Here is a 16,055-nt window from a genome sequence, read left to right as displayed (position 1 = left end):
AGAAAACTCTTAGGAATCCTCAAGAAAACTACTGAAACTAATAGAAGAGGTCAGCAGAGTATGGGGATACAAGATAAACATGCAAAAATCAGTTGAATTCCTCTACACCAACAAAAAGAACATCAAAGAGGAAATCAACAAATCGATACCATTTACAGTAACCCCCAAGAGATAAAATACTTATGATTAAACCTTACCAGAGATGTAAAAACTTATACAAAGAAAACTACAAAGCACATATGCAGGAAACCAAAAAAAAACCTACATAAGTGGAAAAACATACCTTGCTCATGGATAGAAAGGTTTAACATTATAAAAATGTCTATTCTACCAAAAGCAATCTACACATTTAATGCAATTCTGATCCAAATTCCAATGATATTTTTTAATTAGATGGAGAAACAAAACATCAACTTCATATGAAAAAGAAGAACAAAGTGGGAGGCCTTACTTTACCTGATTTTAGAAACTATTATACCACCACAGTAGTCAAAACAGCCTGCTACTCGTACAACAACAGATACTTAGACCAATGGAACAGAATTCAGAATCCAGGCATAAATCCATCCACATATGACCAGTTGATATTTGACAAAGGTCCCAAAACAGTTAAATGAGGAAAAGACAGTCTTTTTAACAAGTGGTGCTGGCATAAATGGATATCCACCTGCACAAAAATGAAATAAGACCCATACCTCACTCCATGCACAAAAACGAGCTCAAAATGATCAAAGACTTAAATACAAAATCTAAAACGATAAAGATCATGGAAGAAAAAATAGGGACAACGTTAGGAGCCCTAATACATGGCATAAACAGTATATGAAACATTATTAAGCATGTAGAAGAAAAACAGATAACTGGGAGCTCCTAAAAATCAAACACCTATGCTCATCGAAAGACTTTATCAAAAGACTAAAAAGACTACCCACAGACTGGGAAAAAGTTTTTAGCTATGACATTTCTGATCAGCTCCTGATCTCTAAAATTTACATGATACTGCAAAAACTCAACTACAAAAAGACAAATAACTCAATTAAAAAATGGGCAAAAGATATGAACAGATACTTCACTAAAGAAGACATTCAGGTAGCTAACAGATACATGAGGAAATTCTCATCGTTAGCCATTAGAGAAATGCAAATCAAAACTACAATGAGATTTCATCTCACTCCAACAAGGCTGGCATTAACCCAAAAAACACAAAATAATAAATGCTGGAGAGGCTGTGGATAGATTGGAACACTTATACACTGCTGGTAGGAATGTAAAATGGTACAACCATTTGGAAATCTATTTGGCGCTGCCTTAAAAAGCTAGAAACAGAAGTACCACATGATTCAGCAATCCCACTCCTTTGAACGTATCTTAGAGAAATAACAGCCTTTACGCAAACAGATATATGCACACCCATATTCGTTGCAGCAGTGTTTCCAATAGCAAAAAGATGGAAGCAACCAAGATGCCCATCAGTGGAGGAATGGATAAATAAATTCGCACAATGGTATATTCACACAATGGAATACTATGCATTGATGAAGAACAGTGATAAGTCTGTGAAATATTTCATAACATGGAAAAATCTGGAAGGCATTATGCTGAGTGAAATTAGTCAGTTGCAAAAGGACAAATATTGTAGAAGACCACAATTATAAGAACTTGAGAAATAGTTTAAACAGAAAAGAAAATATTCTTTGATGGTTACGAGAGCAGGGAGGGAGGGAGGGTGTGAGAGGGGTATTCCCTAATTAGTAGATAAGAACTACTTTAGGTGAAGGCAAAGACAACAAATACAGGCAAGGTCAGCACAACTGGATTAAACTAAAAGCAAAGAAGTTTCCTGAATAAACTCAATGCTTCGAAGGCCAGCAAGCAGGAGCAGGGGTCTGGGGACCATGGTTTCAGGGGACATCTAAGTCAATTGGCATAATAAAATCTATTAAGAAAACATTCTGCATCCCACTTTGAAGAGTGGCATCTGGGGTCTTAAACGCTAGCAAGCAGCCATTCTAAGATGCATGAATTGGTCTCAAAACACCTGGATCAAAGGAGAATGAAGAACATCAAGGACACAAGGTAATTACGAGCCCAAGAGACAGAAAGGACCACATAAACCAGAGACTACATCATCCTGAGACCAGAAGAACTAAATGGTGCCCGGCTACAACTGATGACTGCCCCGACAGGGAACACAACAGAGAACCCCTGAGGGAGCAGGAGATCAGTGGGATGCAGACCACAAATTCTCATAAAAAGACCACACTTAATGGTCTGACTGAGACCAGAAGGACCCCGGTGTTCATGACCCTGAGACCTCTTGTTGGCTCAGGACAGGAACCATTCCCAAAGCAAACTCTTCAGACAGGGATTGGACTGGACTATGGGTTGGAAAGGGATGCTGGTGAGGAGTGCGCTTCTTGGATCAGGTGGACACTTGAGGCTATGTTGGCATCTCTGCCTGGAGGGGAGATGAGAGGGTAGAGGGGGTTAGAAGCTGGCAAAATGGACATACAAAGAGAGTGGAGGGAGGGAGCAGGCTGTCTCATTACTGGGAGAGCAATTGGGAGCATGTAGCAAGGTGTATATAAGTTTTTTTTTTTTTGTGTGAGAGACTGACTTGATTAGTAAACTTTCACTTAAAGCTCAATAAAAATAAAAAAAAAATTATTGTAATGGCATGTGCAAAGACTTGGAGGTAGAAAACCAAAAGCGAAGATGTTCAGCATTTCTGAAGCTGAAGGAACTTAAGAAAAAATTTAAGCTTCTAATTGTAATATTTAAGGATTCTACCGTGAAAATATTAAATGACACAAGACACATCAAAAGAAGATGGAAAGGACATACATGGTCACTATACCAAAAAAGAATTGGTCAACATTCAACCATTTCAGGAGGCAGCATATGATCAGGAACCAATGGCATTGAAAGAAGAAGTCCAAGCTGCACTGAAGGCACTGAAGAAAAATAAGGCTCCAGGAATTGATGGAATATCAATTGAGATGTTTCAACAAATGGATGCAAAGCTGGAAGTGCTCACTCATCTACATCAAGAAATTTGGAAGACAGCTACCTGGCCAACTGACTGGAAGAGATCCATATCTACGCCTATTCCCAAGAAAGGTGATCCATCTAAATGTGGAAATTATCGAACAATATCATTAATATCACACACAGGTAAAATTTTGCTGAAGATCATTCAAAAGTGGCTGCAGCAGTATATCGACAGGGAACTGCCAGATACTCAAGTGGGATTCAAAAGAGGACATGGAACCAGGGATATCATAGCTGATGTCAGAGAGATCCTGGCTGAAAGCAGAGAATACCAAAGAGTTGTTTGTTTACCTGTGCTTTTTTGACTATGCAAAGGCATTGGACTGTGTGGATCATAACAAAGTATGGATAACATTTCAAGGAATGGCAATTCCACAACACTTAGTTGTGCTCATTAGGAACCTGTATACAGATCAAGAGGTAGTCTTTCAAAAAGAACAGGGCAATTGTCTTAGTCATCTGGTGCTGCTATAACAGTAATACCGTAAGTGAATGGTGTTAACAAAGAGAAATGTATTCTCTCACAGTCTAGTAGACTACAAGTATAAATTCAGGGTGTCTGATCCAGGGGAAGGCTTTCTCTGCCAGCTCTGGAGGAGGGTTCGTGTCATTAATCTTCCCTTGGCCTAAGAGCTTCTCCACACGGCAGCCTCAGGTTCAAAGAACATGCTCTGTTCCCATCACTGCTTTTTGGGTGGTGTGAGGTCCCAAAATCTCTGCTAGCTTCCCTTTCCATTTATCTCTTTTAAGATAAAAGGTGGTGCAGGCCACCCCTCAGGGAAACTCCATGTACATTGTATCAGGGAAGTGACCTGAGCAAGGGTGTTACAACCCACCCTAATCCTCTTTAACAACAGGCAGAGACTTTGATTTATGACACATAGGAAAATCACAAAATGGAGGACAACCACACATTAGTGGGAATCATGGCCTAACCAAGTTGACACATATTTTGGGGGGACACATTTAATCCATGATAGTGATGCTGCGTGGTTTAAAGTCAGGAAAGTTGTGTGCGAGGGTTGTATCCTTTCACCATACCTATTCAATCCTTCGGAAACCCTGGGGGCAAGGTGGTTAAGTGCTACGGCTGCTAACCAAAAGGTTGGCAGTTCAAATCTGCCAGGCACTCCTTGGAAACTCTATGAGGCAGTTCTACTCTGTCCTATAGCATCGGCACAGGATTTTTTTTTTTTTTTGGTTATTCAATCCGTGTGCTGAACAAATAATCCAAGAAACTGGATAGTATGAAGAAGAATGGGGTATCAAGATTGGAGGAAGATTCATTAACAACCTGGCTTATGCAGATGACACAACCTTGCTTGCTGAAAGTGAAGAGGACTTGAAGCACTTACTGATGAAGATCAACGACCACAGCCTTCAGTATGGATTACACCTCAACATAAAAAAAAAAAAAAGTCCTTACAACTAGACCAATAAGAAACATCTTGATAGAATCAACACCCATGGAAGCAGCAGTCAAGATATCAAAAGACTCATTGCATTGGGCAAATCTCCTGGAAAAGGCCTCTTTAAAGCATTGAAAAGTAAAGATGTTACCTTGAAGACAGCTGACCCAAGCCATGGTGTTTTTAATCAACTCGTATGCATGCAAAAGGTGGACAATGAATAAGAAAGCCTGAAGAAAAATTGACAGCTTTGAATTGTGGTGCTGGCGAAGAATACTGAACATAGCATGAACTGCCAAAAGAACAAAAAAACCTCTCTTGGAAGAACTACAGCTAGAATGCTCCTTAGAAGGAAGGATGGCGAGACTATGTCTCATATTCTTTGGACATGTTATCAGGAGGGATCAGTTCCTGGAGAAGGACATCATACTTGGTAAAGTAGAGGGTCAGTGAAAAAGAGGGAGACCCTCAACGAGATGGATTGTCACAGTGCTTACAACAAAGGTTTCAAACATAATGATTGTGAGTATGGTGCAGGACCGGGCAGTGTTTTGTTCTCTTGTACATAGGGTTGCTATGACTCAGAGCCCACTTGATGGCACCTAAGAACAACAACAATGTATAACAGAATGAAATGTTGTTTCCTCCTGTGCCATCCTCACAATTGTAGGTACGTTTGAGACCATTGTTGCAACCACTATGTCATTCCTTCCCATTGTGGGGCTTCCTTTTTTCAGCTGACCCTCTACCAAGCATGATGCCCTTCTCTAGGATTGTTCCCTCCTGATCACACATCCAAAGTAAATGAGACAGTCTCACCATCCTCACTTCTAAGGAGGTGTCCTCTAAGAAATGTGATATGCTTTAAAACAGCAGCCACTACGTCATGTCACCCTTCTTTTATCAACTATGTACTTCCACAGTAACTAAGGGAATGCAGTAGCCATGACCCCTGTGACGACCAAGAAATAAACCTTGTAGTCCTTCAAGTACAGAGTATAATCGATCAAGGGTCCTAGCTCTTGAACTCTGAAATCCATTTCCTACCTATGCTCTGAGGCTACTCCCAAACAATAAGCATGGCAGGGCTACTAAGGCAGGCCTGGCCTGTTAGACACTGGATGACTTTGGTTGGTTCAAGAACTTACTACTGAACTTGCTCTACTTCCGTTAGATGGCACATGGTCTAGGATTCTTTCACACATCCTTCCTTACCTCTCCTCTTCCCTTTTAGTCAGATTTGTATCATGATCTGATGTCATTTCCTTGCCTTTTCTAACTTCCCCTCTATTTTCTGTTGTACAGGTATTTCACTTAATAAATTTCTAGCACATTTGGTTCCATCTTGATGTTTTCTCCTCAGAAGAGTCAGACTAACACAGTCTGACCCACTAAAGCTTTCTTTTCTGTCCCTGAGATGCAATGGATTTGTAAGTCTGTGTGCCCAAGGAGTAACGCTTCCCCAAAGGAACATTCTCATTGTTCTGATCAATTGAAATAGAAGTCTTCCCCCTTGGTTGTCTTGGACTCCTCCTTCAGTGATATAACATTGGCCACTCTACTGGACTCGGTGATTGACCCCAATTTCCAGTGGGAAATTTTCTGTGCTTCAAAACGGAGTAAGAAAGAACTATCTTTGGAAGCCAGGGGATTTAGCTGTTTATCTCTTAGTGCTCCTTTAGCACTTGCTTTTGAAGAAAAAGTGTGGCCAGCCAATAAAGACAGGAGACCAAAGTCTCAGATTTCAATACAGTGAACATTTGAAACACGTTACCAGTAAATATTCCTGTTCAGCTGAGATTTTTGGGATAGTAAATGGATCAGAATCATGGAAGAAGACAGGGAAAAAGTAGTTTATATTTGTAATCATAGTAATAGATAGAGTAGTGGTTAGAGTTTCAAACATGTCATCTATATAGATTCTTGTTACTTTACTGCCTTTTACTAGACACAAAGTTGACTGTTAATATAGGAACCTATACAATATGAATTTGGGAATACCACACGGCCTGCTATCCAGGAAGGCCCCTCCTCCAGTTTCATTTAGTGAAAGACACTAAGACTTGTTCATTTTCTTTATAGAACATTTAAGTTCAAGTTTTTTTTTTCTTTGCATAAGGAGAACACCTATAAATAATTTGTGTAGGGAAGAGTTTACATAGTATACCAGATATTCTTTGAAAGATCTGTTTACAAGGTTGTCTTTTGGCAGGTGTCTTGGAATCTAGATTTTGAGAGGGCTCCTGCCATTCACTGAAGTAATAAAAATGGTTCAATTTGTCTAAGGTCTTCATATAATGGGAAACACTGGTGGCGTAGTGGTTAAGTGCTACGGCTGCTAACCAAAGGTCAGCAGTTCGAATCTGCCAGGCGCTCCTTGGAAACTCTATGAGGCAGTTCTACTCTGTCCTATAGGGTCTCTATGAGTTGGAATTGACTTGACGGCACTGGGTTTGTTTTTTTTCCGTCTTCATATAATGTGTCATTGCTGAACACTTGCTTCCTGAGAGTCTGAATTTTTGGTACATGTTAAGCAGAGGCTGTGTTGGCAACATTTCACTTGTTTCACAAGTGTAAGGTATTTTTCAGGGAATTGGTGCATCCCGTGTGACTCCACTAGGAGAAGACTCTTGGAAGCTTGCAACTGGTTTCCCCTGGGTCCACCCCGTGTGCCTTTTCCCTTTGCTAATTGTGCTTGTTACCCTTTTGCAGAAATAAATAATAGCTGTGAGCTTGACAATATGTTCAGCCGTGTGAATTCTTCTAGGTAATCATCATGCCTGAGTGTGGTGTTGGGGATTCCCAACACACAGTTGTACTGTGTTTCATGTTTAATTAACTTAACTCATATCTGAAAGGCACACATGGAAAACATTTGCTGCTGAGAATTTAAACATCATCACTTAAAATTTGAGTGATCAAATTCCTTTAGGAATTTATACTATAATTACAAGTTAGTCTGACAGATTCTTTTGCACACTTCGAAACACAAAAAACAGATGAAATATCCTGAACAGTGATTAAAAATTTATTGCTAAACTTACATTTAAGTATATTCTAGCACATCAAGGGCATGTGGTTAATTAAAATTTAGGTTAAATTTCTTTGTCTTCCTAAGGTTATTGCTATCCTTACATTATTTTCTTCCTTGGGTTTTAGTAATATTACTTCAAGATGACTATGCTGTGAAGATAACCTCCTCAAACACACAATGATATGAACATAGTGTTTCTGGTGTTTCCTTCTGGAATGATATATTTCCTAGTTTCAATTGGTTGGCATTAAATAAGCAATTTTCTTCCACTGTAACATAACAGTTTGATCTGTACTGTTATTTTACAGTAATGTGTATTTTATAGGAATTTATTATCTTTAGCCAGAAATACAGTTATCTATTAGAAAATATGGAGCTGAATTGGCAGAAATAGCTGTCCTTTTTAGAACTCTGTTTAGGTAAAGCATCTTGGAATTGCACGGTTGGATTCTGTCTCAGTTTGGGTTGTGAGTGACAACTGGTACTAATTATATCCTTTCTACCTACATTCCTGATTGATGTGTCTGATTGCCACTGTTGACAGGTCCCTCCTATTCTGCATGGAGCCTCTACGTTTTTCTGCAACTATTTGGTTAACTGGCAGTTCCTCGTGTTTTCTTATTTACTGCTTACTCTAACAGAAACAAAGCCATATTTATGCTTTATACACATATATTAACATTGCCTTGCTTTAAAAAAATCAATCAAATTAAATGTAAGTTATCATATTTACTCTTTTCTTGTATCTCTATTTTATGTATTCTGTATACAGACTTTTTTGAGTAATGTGCACCTGTAGACTTATTTATCAGGTAGTTTTACTTTATTATAGTTACTTTTATTATAATAATTCTATTTTGATGTTAATAATATCACAAATTGATTGGTAGAAATCTTAGTAAACGGATCCCTAGCAGTTATGCTGATTCACAGACATAATACCACTGGGGTTTTGACTGACTTTTCCTCATGTTAGAGACAAGTAGATTGGTGAGATCGTGGCTGCAGAGCCTAGTTAATACTGTGGTGATTCATGTGTGTTGTTGGGTTTTTGTGCAAATGTTTCCAAAAAAAAAAAAAAGATATAAAAGTGTTTAAGTAATTCTGTTAAAGAAATAGAAAATGACAAGTGTCATCTAATTACCAGTCACAGGGAAATAATAAAAATTAATTCAAGATGTTTGTTCCCCTATCTAGGAAATAACTATGTAGATACTATCCCATACGGGTAAGTCTCCCAAAAGTCTTCCTATGCTAATGGGATTAGTATTCTGTCACTTCTCTTTATAAAGTTAGAGAAGAGTTTTTGAATTTCAGTTTTTTTTTTTTTTTGCTTTTATCCATGGTTTTGGTTGTTTCTAACCAACGGGATTCAATCAAAATTCTTAGGCTTTATCTTCAAATGTTATTTCCTAAATTGCCCTAATTTTCCCATCTTAGATCTCTTGAACTGTATTGTCTCAAGGTTGGAAAAACTCTTTAACTTGAACATAAGTTTTTTTTCATCCTTTTATGGAGCACAATGGCAGCTCTGCTGGAGATACAAATAACCAGAAGAAAAATTTTCTTTGTATCACCTTAGAAGAAGAGAACCTGGATTTATTTAAAGAGTTTATTCAGAGCATGTTTCACATCCTTATTCCTCAGGCTGTAGATCATAGGATTCAATGTGGGGAAGACCACAGTGTAAAAGGTAGAAACTATTTTGTCCCTATCCACAGAATAGCTAGATCGGGGGTGATGGTAGATGTAGAGAATGGAGCCATAGTATAAGGTGACAGAAATCAAGTGGGAGGAGCAGGTAGAAAAGGCTTTGAGGTGGCCCTGGGTGGAGCGGATCCTCAAGATGGCGGTAATGATGAAGAGATAGGAGGCGAGGATGAGCACAAGGGGCATGATGACATTGGAGGCCAGGAGAAAATACAGTAGAGTCTGGTAGCCATCTTTTCTGCCACAAGCCAGCTTCACCAGGGGAAGTAAATCACAGAAAAAGTCATCAATGACATTGTCACCACAGAAGTTCAAGGCAAAAGTTCTTTTGGTGATGATGTAAGAGTTAATAAATCCACCAAGATATGAGGCTGCTACCAAAAATGTGCACAGCCATATGGACATTGTCTGAGAATAAAGCAGTGGTTTTGAGATAGCCACATAGCGGTCATAAGCCATGGTGGCCAACAAGTAACACTCACTAAATCCCAGCCCAGCAGAGAAGAAGAACTGAGCTACACAGCCAGCAAAGGAAATACTTTTGTCCTCAGAGATGCAAGTCTTTAGGATCTTTGGGGTGTTGACAGAGGAATACCAGAGATCCAGGAATGACAGGTGGCCAATGAAAAAATACATGGGTGTGTGGAGCCGGGAGTCATTACAGATTAATGTTATGAGCATGGTATTTCCTACCAGGGTCACAGAGTACACAGCAAGGAACACCACAAATAGGATCAACTGCATCACAGGGTCTGTTGTGAAGCCCACTAGGATGAACTCAGTCACGGTGTGATTGTCCATCTCCATGGCTAAAAGACACCTCACATGTACATGGTGTTTAATTCCCTCAGCTCATATTAAATAAAGGCATTCTATGTACCAGGTACACGTGATGTGGTAAAACTAAAGGTATTAGAATGAGGAGATCTGAGCAGGAATCCTGACATGAGAAAGTGACGGGAGTTCTCTGGAAAAAAAAAAAAAAAAGTCTCAATATATTCATTTCAGTAAAATGCATTTGTACTAGTACAGCCGTAATGCTGCTAGGGGCCTATTCATTCTTTCTCTCTCTCTCTCTCTATATATATTTCTTTTTTGAGTCCCAGGCGCTGTTCTAGGCACAATTTTGTGTCTTATTGTTATGGAGCTTTCGTTCTACGGTAAGACACAGAAAACAATTACAAAAAAAAAGTATAGAATGTTTTGTAGATAATGTCAAATGTCATTGAAAAAATGAAGTAGATGAACATAAACTGGGAAAGAAGTTAGTTGAATTTAAATACCCAGGGACAGCTTCCTTTCCCTCATTTCCCAAATTGAAATGGACAAGTTGATGAGATCCCATGAGAGGTAGGACAGTTCCCAGAGTTTACAAAAGGATGAAATTCTCCTCTTCTGCAAATATAGAGAATATTTTCCCTTTCACTGATCTGTAGGATCCTTTGGTACAACTGTTGTAAATCCCAAGAGTTAGGACTAGATTGGGAACCAGGGTGAAATTTCAGAGTGGAGATAAACTACCAAATCCGTCCTTTTATGTTAAGACTGTGTATAAGGAGTGGGGCACTTTTCTTTGTATGGAGCTGCCCCATGGGTTCAAGACGTCTTTCATCTTTGTCTCTTAGACACTAAACAGCCTGAAGGGACCCCAGTCTTTGTGATAGTCAAAAATTTGAACATAAATTTAAAAAATGTTCCATAAGGGATTTTCCTACTTTGTTAAGAACTTCTCCAGAAATTTGCAAATTGCTTTGTAACTCTTCATAGCATCCTTCTAGGAATTATATGAAGGAATAGCAGATGACTGGAGAAAATCACTGAGTGGTCAAGTTATCTGTAGTGATATAGTGCTCCATCCACGTTTTCTTGGGTCCTCTGTGTCATTGGGGTCAGGAGATCACTAGGGTATAAATGGAGTTCCTGGGAGGCAGATACAGTTAAGTGCTCCACTATTAGCTGAAATGTTGGTGGCTCAGATATACCCAGAGCCAACTCAGAAGACAGGCCTGGAAATCTGCTACTGAAAACACTATGGAGCAGTTCTACTGTGCAACACTCAGGCACCATGAGTTGGAATCATCTTGATGGCAACTACCAACAACAAGAAGGGTACAAGCTCCATGAGAAGATGGATTTTTGTTTGTTTTCTTCATTGCTATATCCCTAGTGCCTAGAATAGTGTCTGGCATATAACAGATACATAATGAATATTTGCTGAATGAATGAATGAATGAGTGGACCACCCTGATTCTGAAGAGAAGTCAGCAGAATCTCTTTTCTGGGTGGTGTCATAATGATATCATTTTACCCTAAAACCATCAGAGAATTGTATGGTACTGTCATGCAGTTCCTGGCACCAGTAACCCCTGACATTTGTGTTCTTTGCAGACACTTATAGGAAGAAGCAAAGAAGTCTGCCCACAAAAACAGTCAGCCTGACCAATTATCAGATCTTTTGTTTTCCCAAGTAAGTGGGTTTGTGAAGAAGGAGTTTTTCAGCTTAGCAACAGATTGTCATTACATGCCATGATGGAGGTGAAACATGTCTCAGAAATCAGAGCTGACTGCTCAAACTGGAGATGGCTGGGGTATCAGAAAATACATTTGACTTTTAAGCAAATAACATGGATTCAAGTTTTGTCTCCATGACATGAAGGCTGTGGGACCTTGGAGAAATTACTAATCAATATTCTTAAGCCTCTTTTTTTTTTTCATATTATAATACAGAGTTAATTTCTCTCTCCCCAGGGTTGTAATAAATATACAGAACAACAGTGTGGTTGTTGTTGGAATTGACTGGACAGCAACTACCACCAATAGGCTTGTTGTCAAGATTAAAGGAGATAACTCCTGTAAGGGCTGAGCACAGAGCCTGGCAGGTGGTAAACACTCAAGCAAACAGTGCTTCTCAAATTCAGCGCACATAAGAACCACTTGGACTTCACCCCAGAGATTCCAATTCAGCAACTTATAGGTGAAACCCAGGAACCTGCTTTCTCTCAAGCAGCCCAAGTGTTTCTGATGCAGGTTTTTTGTAGATCACATCTGAGAAACACTGAAATGAATATCTGTTATAATGTTAATGTTATTATTATTGTTATTATTTACTATTTCAGCAGTCCTCCCTACATTACTATGTTGTGAATAATCAAGGATCTAACAAAATGTAAAGATTTGCAGTGTATAAAATATTCAACGAGAAGAGTGATGAATAGATCTAGGTGCCAATCCTGATGTCGATGATTTCAGTCACTGTAACCGTGGATTGTGCAAACGGTGAATGTACTGTTAACTGAAAGGTTGCAGGTTTCAGTTTACCCTGAGGTGCCTCGGAAGAAAGTCCTGGTGATCTACTTCTGAAAAATAAGCTATTGAAAACTGTGATGGTTAAGATTGCGTGTCTCTTTGCTGGTCCATGATTCTCAGTGTTCTGGCAGCTGTGTGGTGTTGTGACCCCTTCCCTGTTGAAATCTGATATGTGATCACTCCCGTGATGGAATCTGCTGAGAGGTGCCTGTGGGGCAGGGCCTGGGCAGCTCATCGTCCCCTCAGTCTTCATCTCTCTGCCCTCTGCTGCCTACTTCTTTCCTGCTCGCCTTGCCAGAGGCTATCAGTTACGGTATGACGTCCATACCAGGGATCAGGAAACCACTGCTATGGACCGAATCCAGCCCACCACCTCTTTCTTTAGATAAAGTTTCCTTTGAACCCAGGGTCCCTGCTCTGAAAACCTCCTAAACCAGGGAAACACTGATGAGAAGGACCTTCCCCTAGAAACCACAGAGAGAGAAAGGCTTCCCCTGGTGCTGGTACCCTGAGTTCGGACTTCTAGCCTCCTAGGCAATGAGGGAATAAATCTCTCTCTTTTTAAGCCATCCACTTGTAGTACTTCTGTTAAAGCAGCACTAGAGATCTAAGACAAAAACTCTATTGAGCACAGTTCTACTCCGACAACCATAGGGGTCGCCAAGATTCGGAGCCAAATCAAGGGCTACTGGCAAAAACTTTGGAAAACTAGTTTCCCCAATCCTCATTTTTATTATCTATTAATGGGAGTAATAATAAGTTCCTCTTACGATTGTAGGAAAACTCAAAAGTGATATTGTATATAGAGTGCTTAGTAAATGGTTTGTCATATAAAAAATATCTATCACATATAAGTAATGATGTCACACAGTTGTAAAGCAGTGGCATGTTTTTCATGTCAAAAACTGCAGGGGTAGAATCTATATCCAATACCTCTACTATGTCCCCTGATATATGTTCTTTCTTCTAATCTTGCATCTTTCTATTCTCTACTCTCTCACAATTACCCATTGCCCCACAGTGCTCTCAGTGCCTTCTGTCAGTTTGTCACACTATGGTGACTTGAGTGTAGCCATGATGCTAGAAACTATGTCACTGGTAATTCAGTACCATCAGGGTTATCCATGGTGGACAGGTTTCAGTGGAGCTTCCAGACTAAGACAGACTAGGAAGAAGGCCAAAATTAGCCAGTAAAAACTTTACGTTTGGTTGAATGAAGTACAAGGCCAGTCAAGACGAGGAAGACCTTCAGTGAAATGGATTGGAACAATAGCTGCTATGATGGCCTTGAACATGTGGGTGATTGTGAGGATGATGCAGGACTGGGTAACATTTTGTTCTGTTGTATATAATGTTACCATAAGTCAGAGTTGACTCCATGGCGACTGAGAGCAGCAACAGTCTCTCAATCACCAAACCATCTATCATGGAGCCCAGTGTGGTGCTCTGTCCTTTGCTTCTCTTGTCCTTCAATTCGTGTTCTCTAATTTGAGCTCCATTCCTTCAGAGACGGTAATTCTCTTCTACTGTGTTTAAAGACCCTTACTGAGACTCCTAGGAAAGCCATATAATTGCCCTCACGACAGAAAAGACAAAACACTCAACAAAACAAAAACTGTCATAACTTACCATGGCATACAAAAACAAAATAGAGTCCAAATTTTCTTGGTGTTTGCCCTGAAACCCACCTATGTACACCATGTGAGGGCCTGGTTGGAAGAACTGAGTAATCTGTTATCAGAACCAGAAGATTATGCCTACTGGACAGTGTGTGCTAACCAGCTATCATGTTTATTCTACTAATAACGTTATATTGGTATTATAAGCTAAAACAGCTTATAAAACAGCTCATAAAAGCTAAAACAGCATTTTCTACCCAAAAGTATTAAAATTTTTTTTTTCCTTCTAGAAGTAAACCTGTGTCACCTGGAAATCTTAAATACGCTATATTTAAAGAAATAGCAAAGTGAAAGAAATTTAAACTTTTCTTTTGACCCTCAGCCCCATAATCTCTCCTTCTTTATTGTGCCACTCTAGTTTCGACTTGAGGGCAGTGAGTTGGGTTTTTTTTGTAGTTACTCTTGAGATATTTATAAGCACTATTGGCCAAGTGGATCCTAATGGTTTCTTAATTTAGTTTTGTCTCCCTTTTCCTTCCCTGTAATGCTAGTTCCCCTTTTTATGCCACTAACAGCAAGAAATAATACATCTCTTGTGCTTTCAGCAGTTTCAGAGATGACAACTGGATGATTGTGATTTTTTAAGAGGGCCTTTCCTTAGCCATTATCATGTCATAGCATGCAAGTGTCGACTGGACTGGTTGTGAGAAAAAAATAAAATCTTCCAGCTACCTCTAACATCTGAATTAGGCAACTCACCCAAATTTCTCAGTAAGGCCACCATCCTGACAGAGCTCAAACTTGCTCCTCCCAGAATTTTTTATATCAATTTCTGGATCCCCAGGGTTGTAGATTCCTGTAGCCTCTTAGGATTTAATGAATTGAGAAATGAGTAACACAGCAATTAAATAGAACTGAACGTTGACAAATTGGGTATTATTTAATAGGATGGAGAGAAAATTTTTTGGAGGCCATGATATCCTGTTGAAAAAGTAATCAGTCATCATTTTCATTGTCATTCCATTTTGCATTCTGGAGAAGATAAACTAAACATATGTGTACACATATACTAAATGTGCTATTTATGTGTGAGCAACCCTGCTGATGCAGTGCTTAAGTACTTGGCTGCTACTAAAAGGTTAGCTGTTCGAACTCACCAGCTGCTCTGAGGGAGAAAGATGTGGCAGTTGGCTTCCTTGAAGATTACAGCCTTAGAAACCCTATGGTGAGGGGCGGAGCCAAGATGGCGGACTAGGCAGACGCTACCTCGGATCCCTCTTACAACAAAGACACGGAAAAACAAGTGAATCGATCACATACATAACAATCTACGAACCCTGAATAACAAACACAGATTTAGAGACGGAGAACGAACTAATACGGGGAAGCAGCGATTGTTTCCAGAGCCTGGAGCCAGCGTACCAGTCAGGTACGGCACAAGCACAGAGAGCTGCTCCACCCCCCTGAACTAACCCCGGGAGGGAGACCAGCCGGTTCCGCGGGCGGCGTGGGATGCAGCCGGTAGGAGAAGTCCCCGGGAGGCAGTGAATGGTCTTGGAGCAGGAAGAGCAGCGTCCCAGCCGGGGAACCGTCTCGCCGGGATTTGGACTGGACGCAGGTACGGCATAAACACGGAGAGCTGCTCCACCCCCCTGAACTAACCCCGGGAAGGGGCCCAGCCGGGTCGCACGGGTGGCCTGGGACGCAGCCGATAGGAGAAGTCCCTGGGAGGCAGCGACAGGTATTGGAGCAGGGAGAACAGCGTCCCAGCCGGGACACTCGGTCACTGCACAAGCACGGGGAGCTGCTCCACCCAACTGAACTAACCCCGGAAGGGGGTCCACCTGGTTCGCGGGGGCGGCACAGCCACGCGGCTGGAGGGACGAGAAGTCCCCGGGAGGCAGCGACTGATTTTGGAGTCGAGAG

General features: G+C 40.4%; 1 protein-coding gene across 1 annotated transcript; it reads right to left on the bottom strand.

Moving 5' to 3' along the window:
* Nucleotides 1-9,093: 9,093 nt before the first annotated feature.
* On the bottom strand, nt 9,094-10,011 carry LOC126079474 (olfactory receptor 1013-like). The gene has a single exon (XM_049890492.1). The coding sequence runs from the start codon at nt 10,009-10,011 to the stop codon at nt 9,094-9,096; it is 918 nt and encodes a 305-aa protein (XP_049746449.1).
* Between the last annotated feature and the right edge of the window lie 6,044 nt (nt 10,012-16,055).

The sequence above is a fragment of the Elephas maximus genome, chromosome 7 (assembly GCF_024166365.1).
Source record: "Elephas maximus indicus isolate mEleMax1 chromosome 7, mEleMax1 primary haplotype, whole genome shotgun sequence".
NCBI classification, from domain to species: Eukaryota; Metazoa; Chordata; class Mammalia; order Proboscidea; family Elephantidae; genus Elephas; species Elephas maximus.
This window is presented reverse-complemented; position numbering and strand designations above follow the sequence as displayed.

Excerpts from the sequence above, each read along its gene's own strand:
- LOC126079474 (XM_049890492.1), bottom strand. The coding sequence starts at position 10,011 with ATGGAGATGGACAATCACACCGTGACTGAGTTCATCCTAGTGGGCTTC.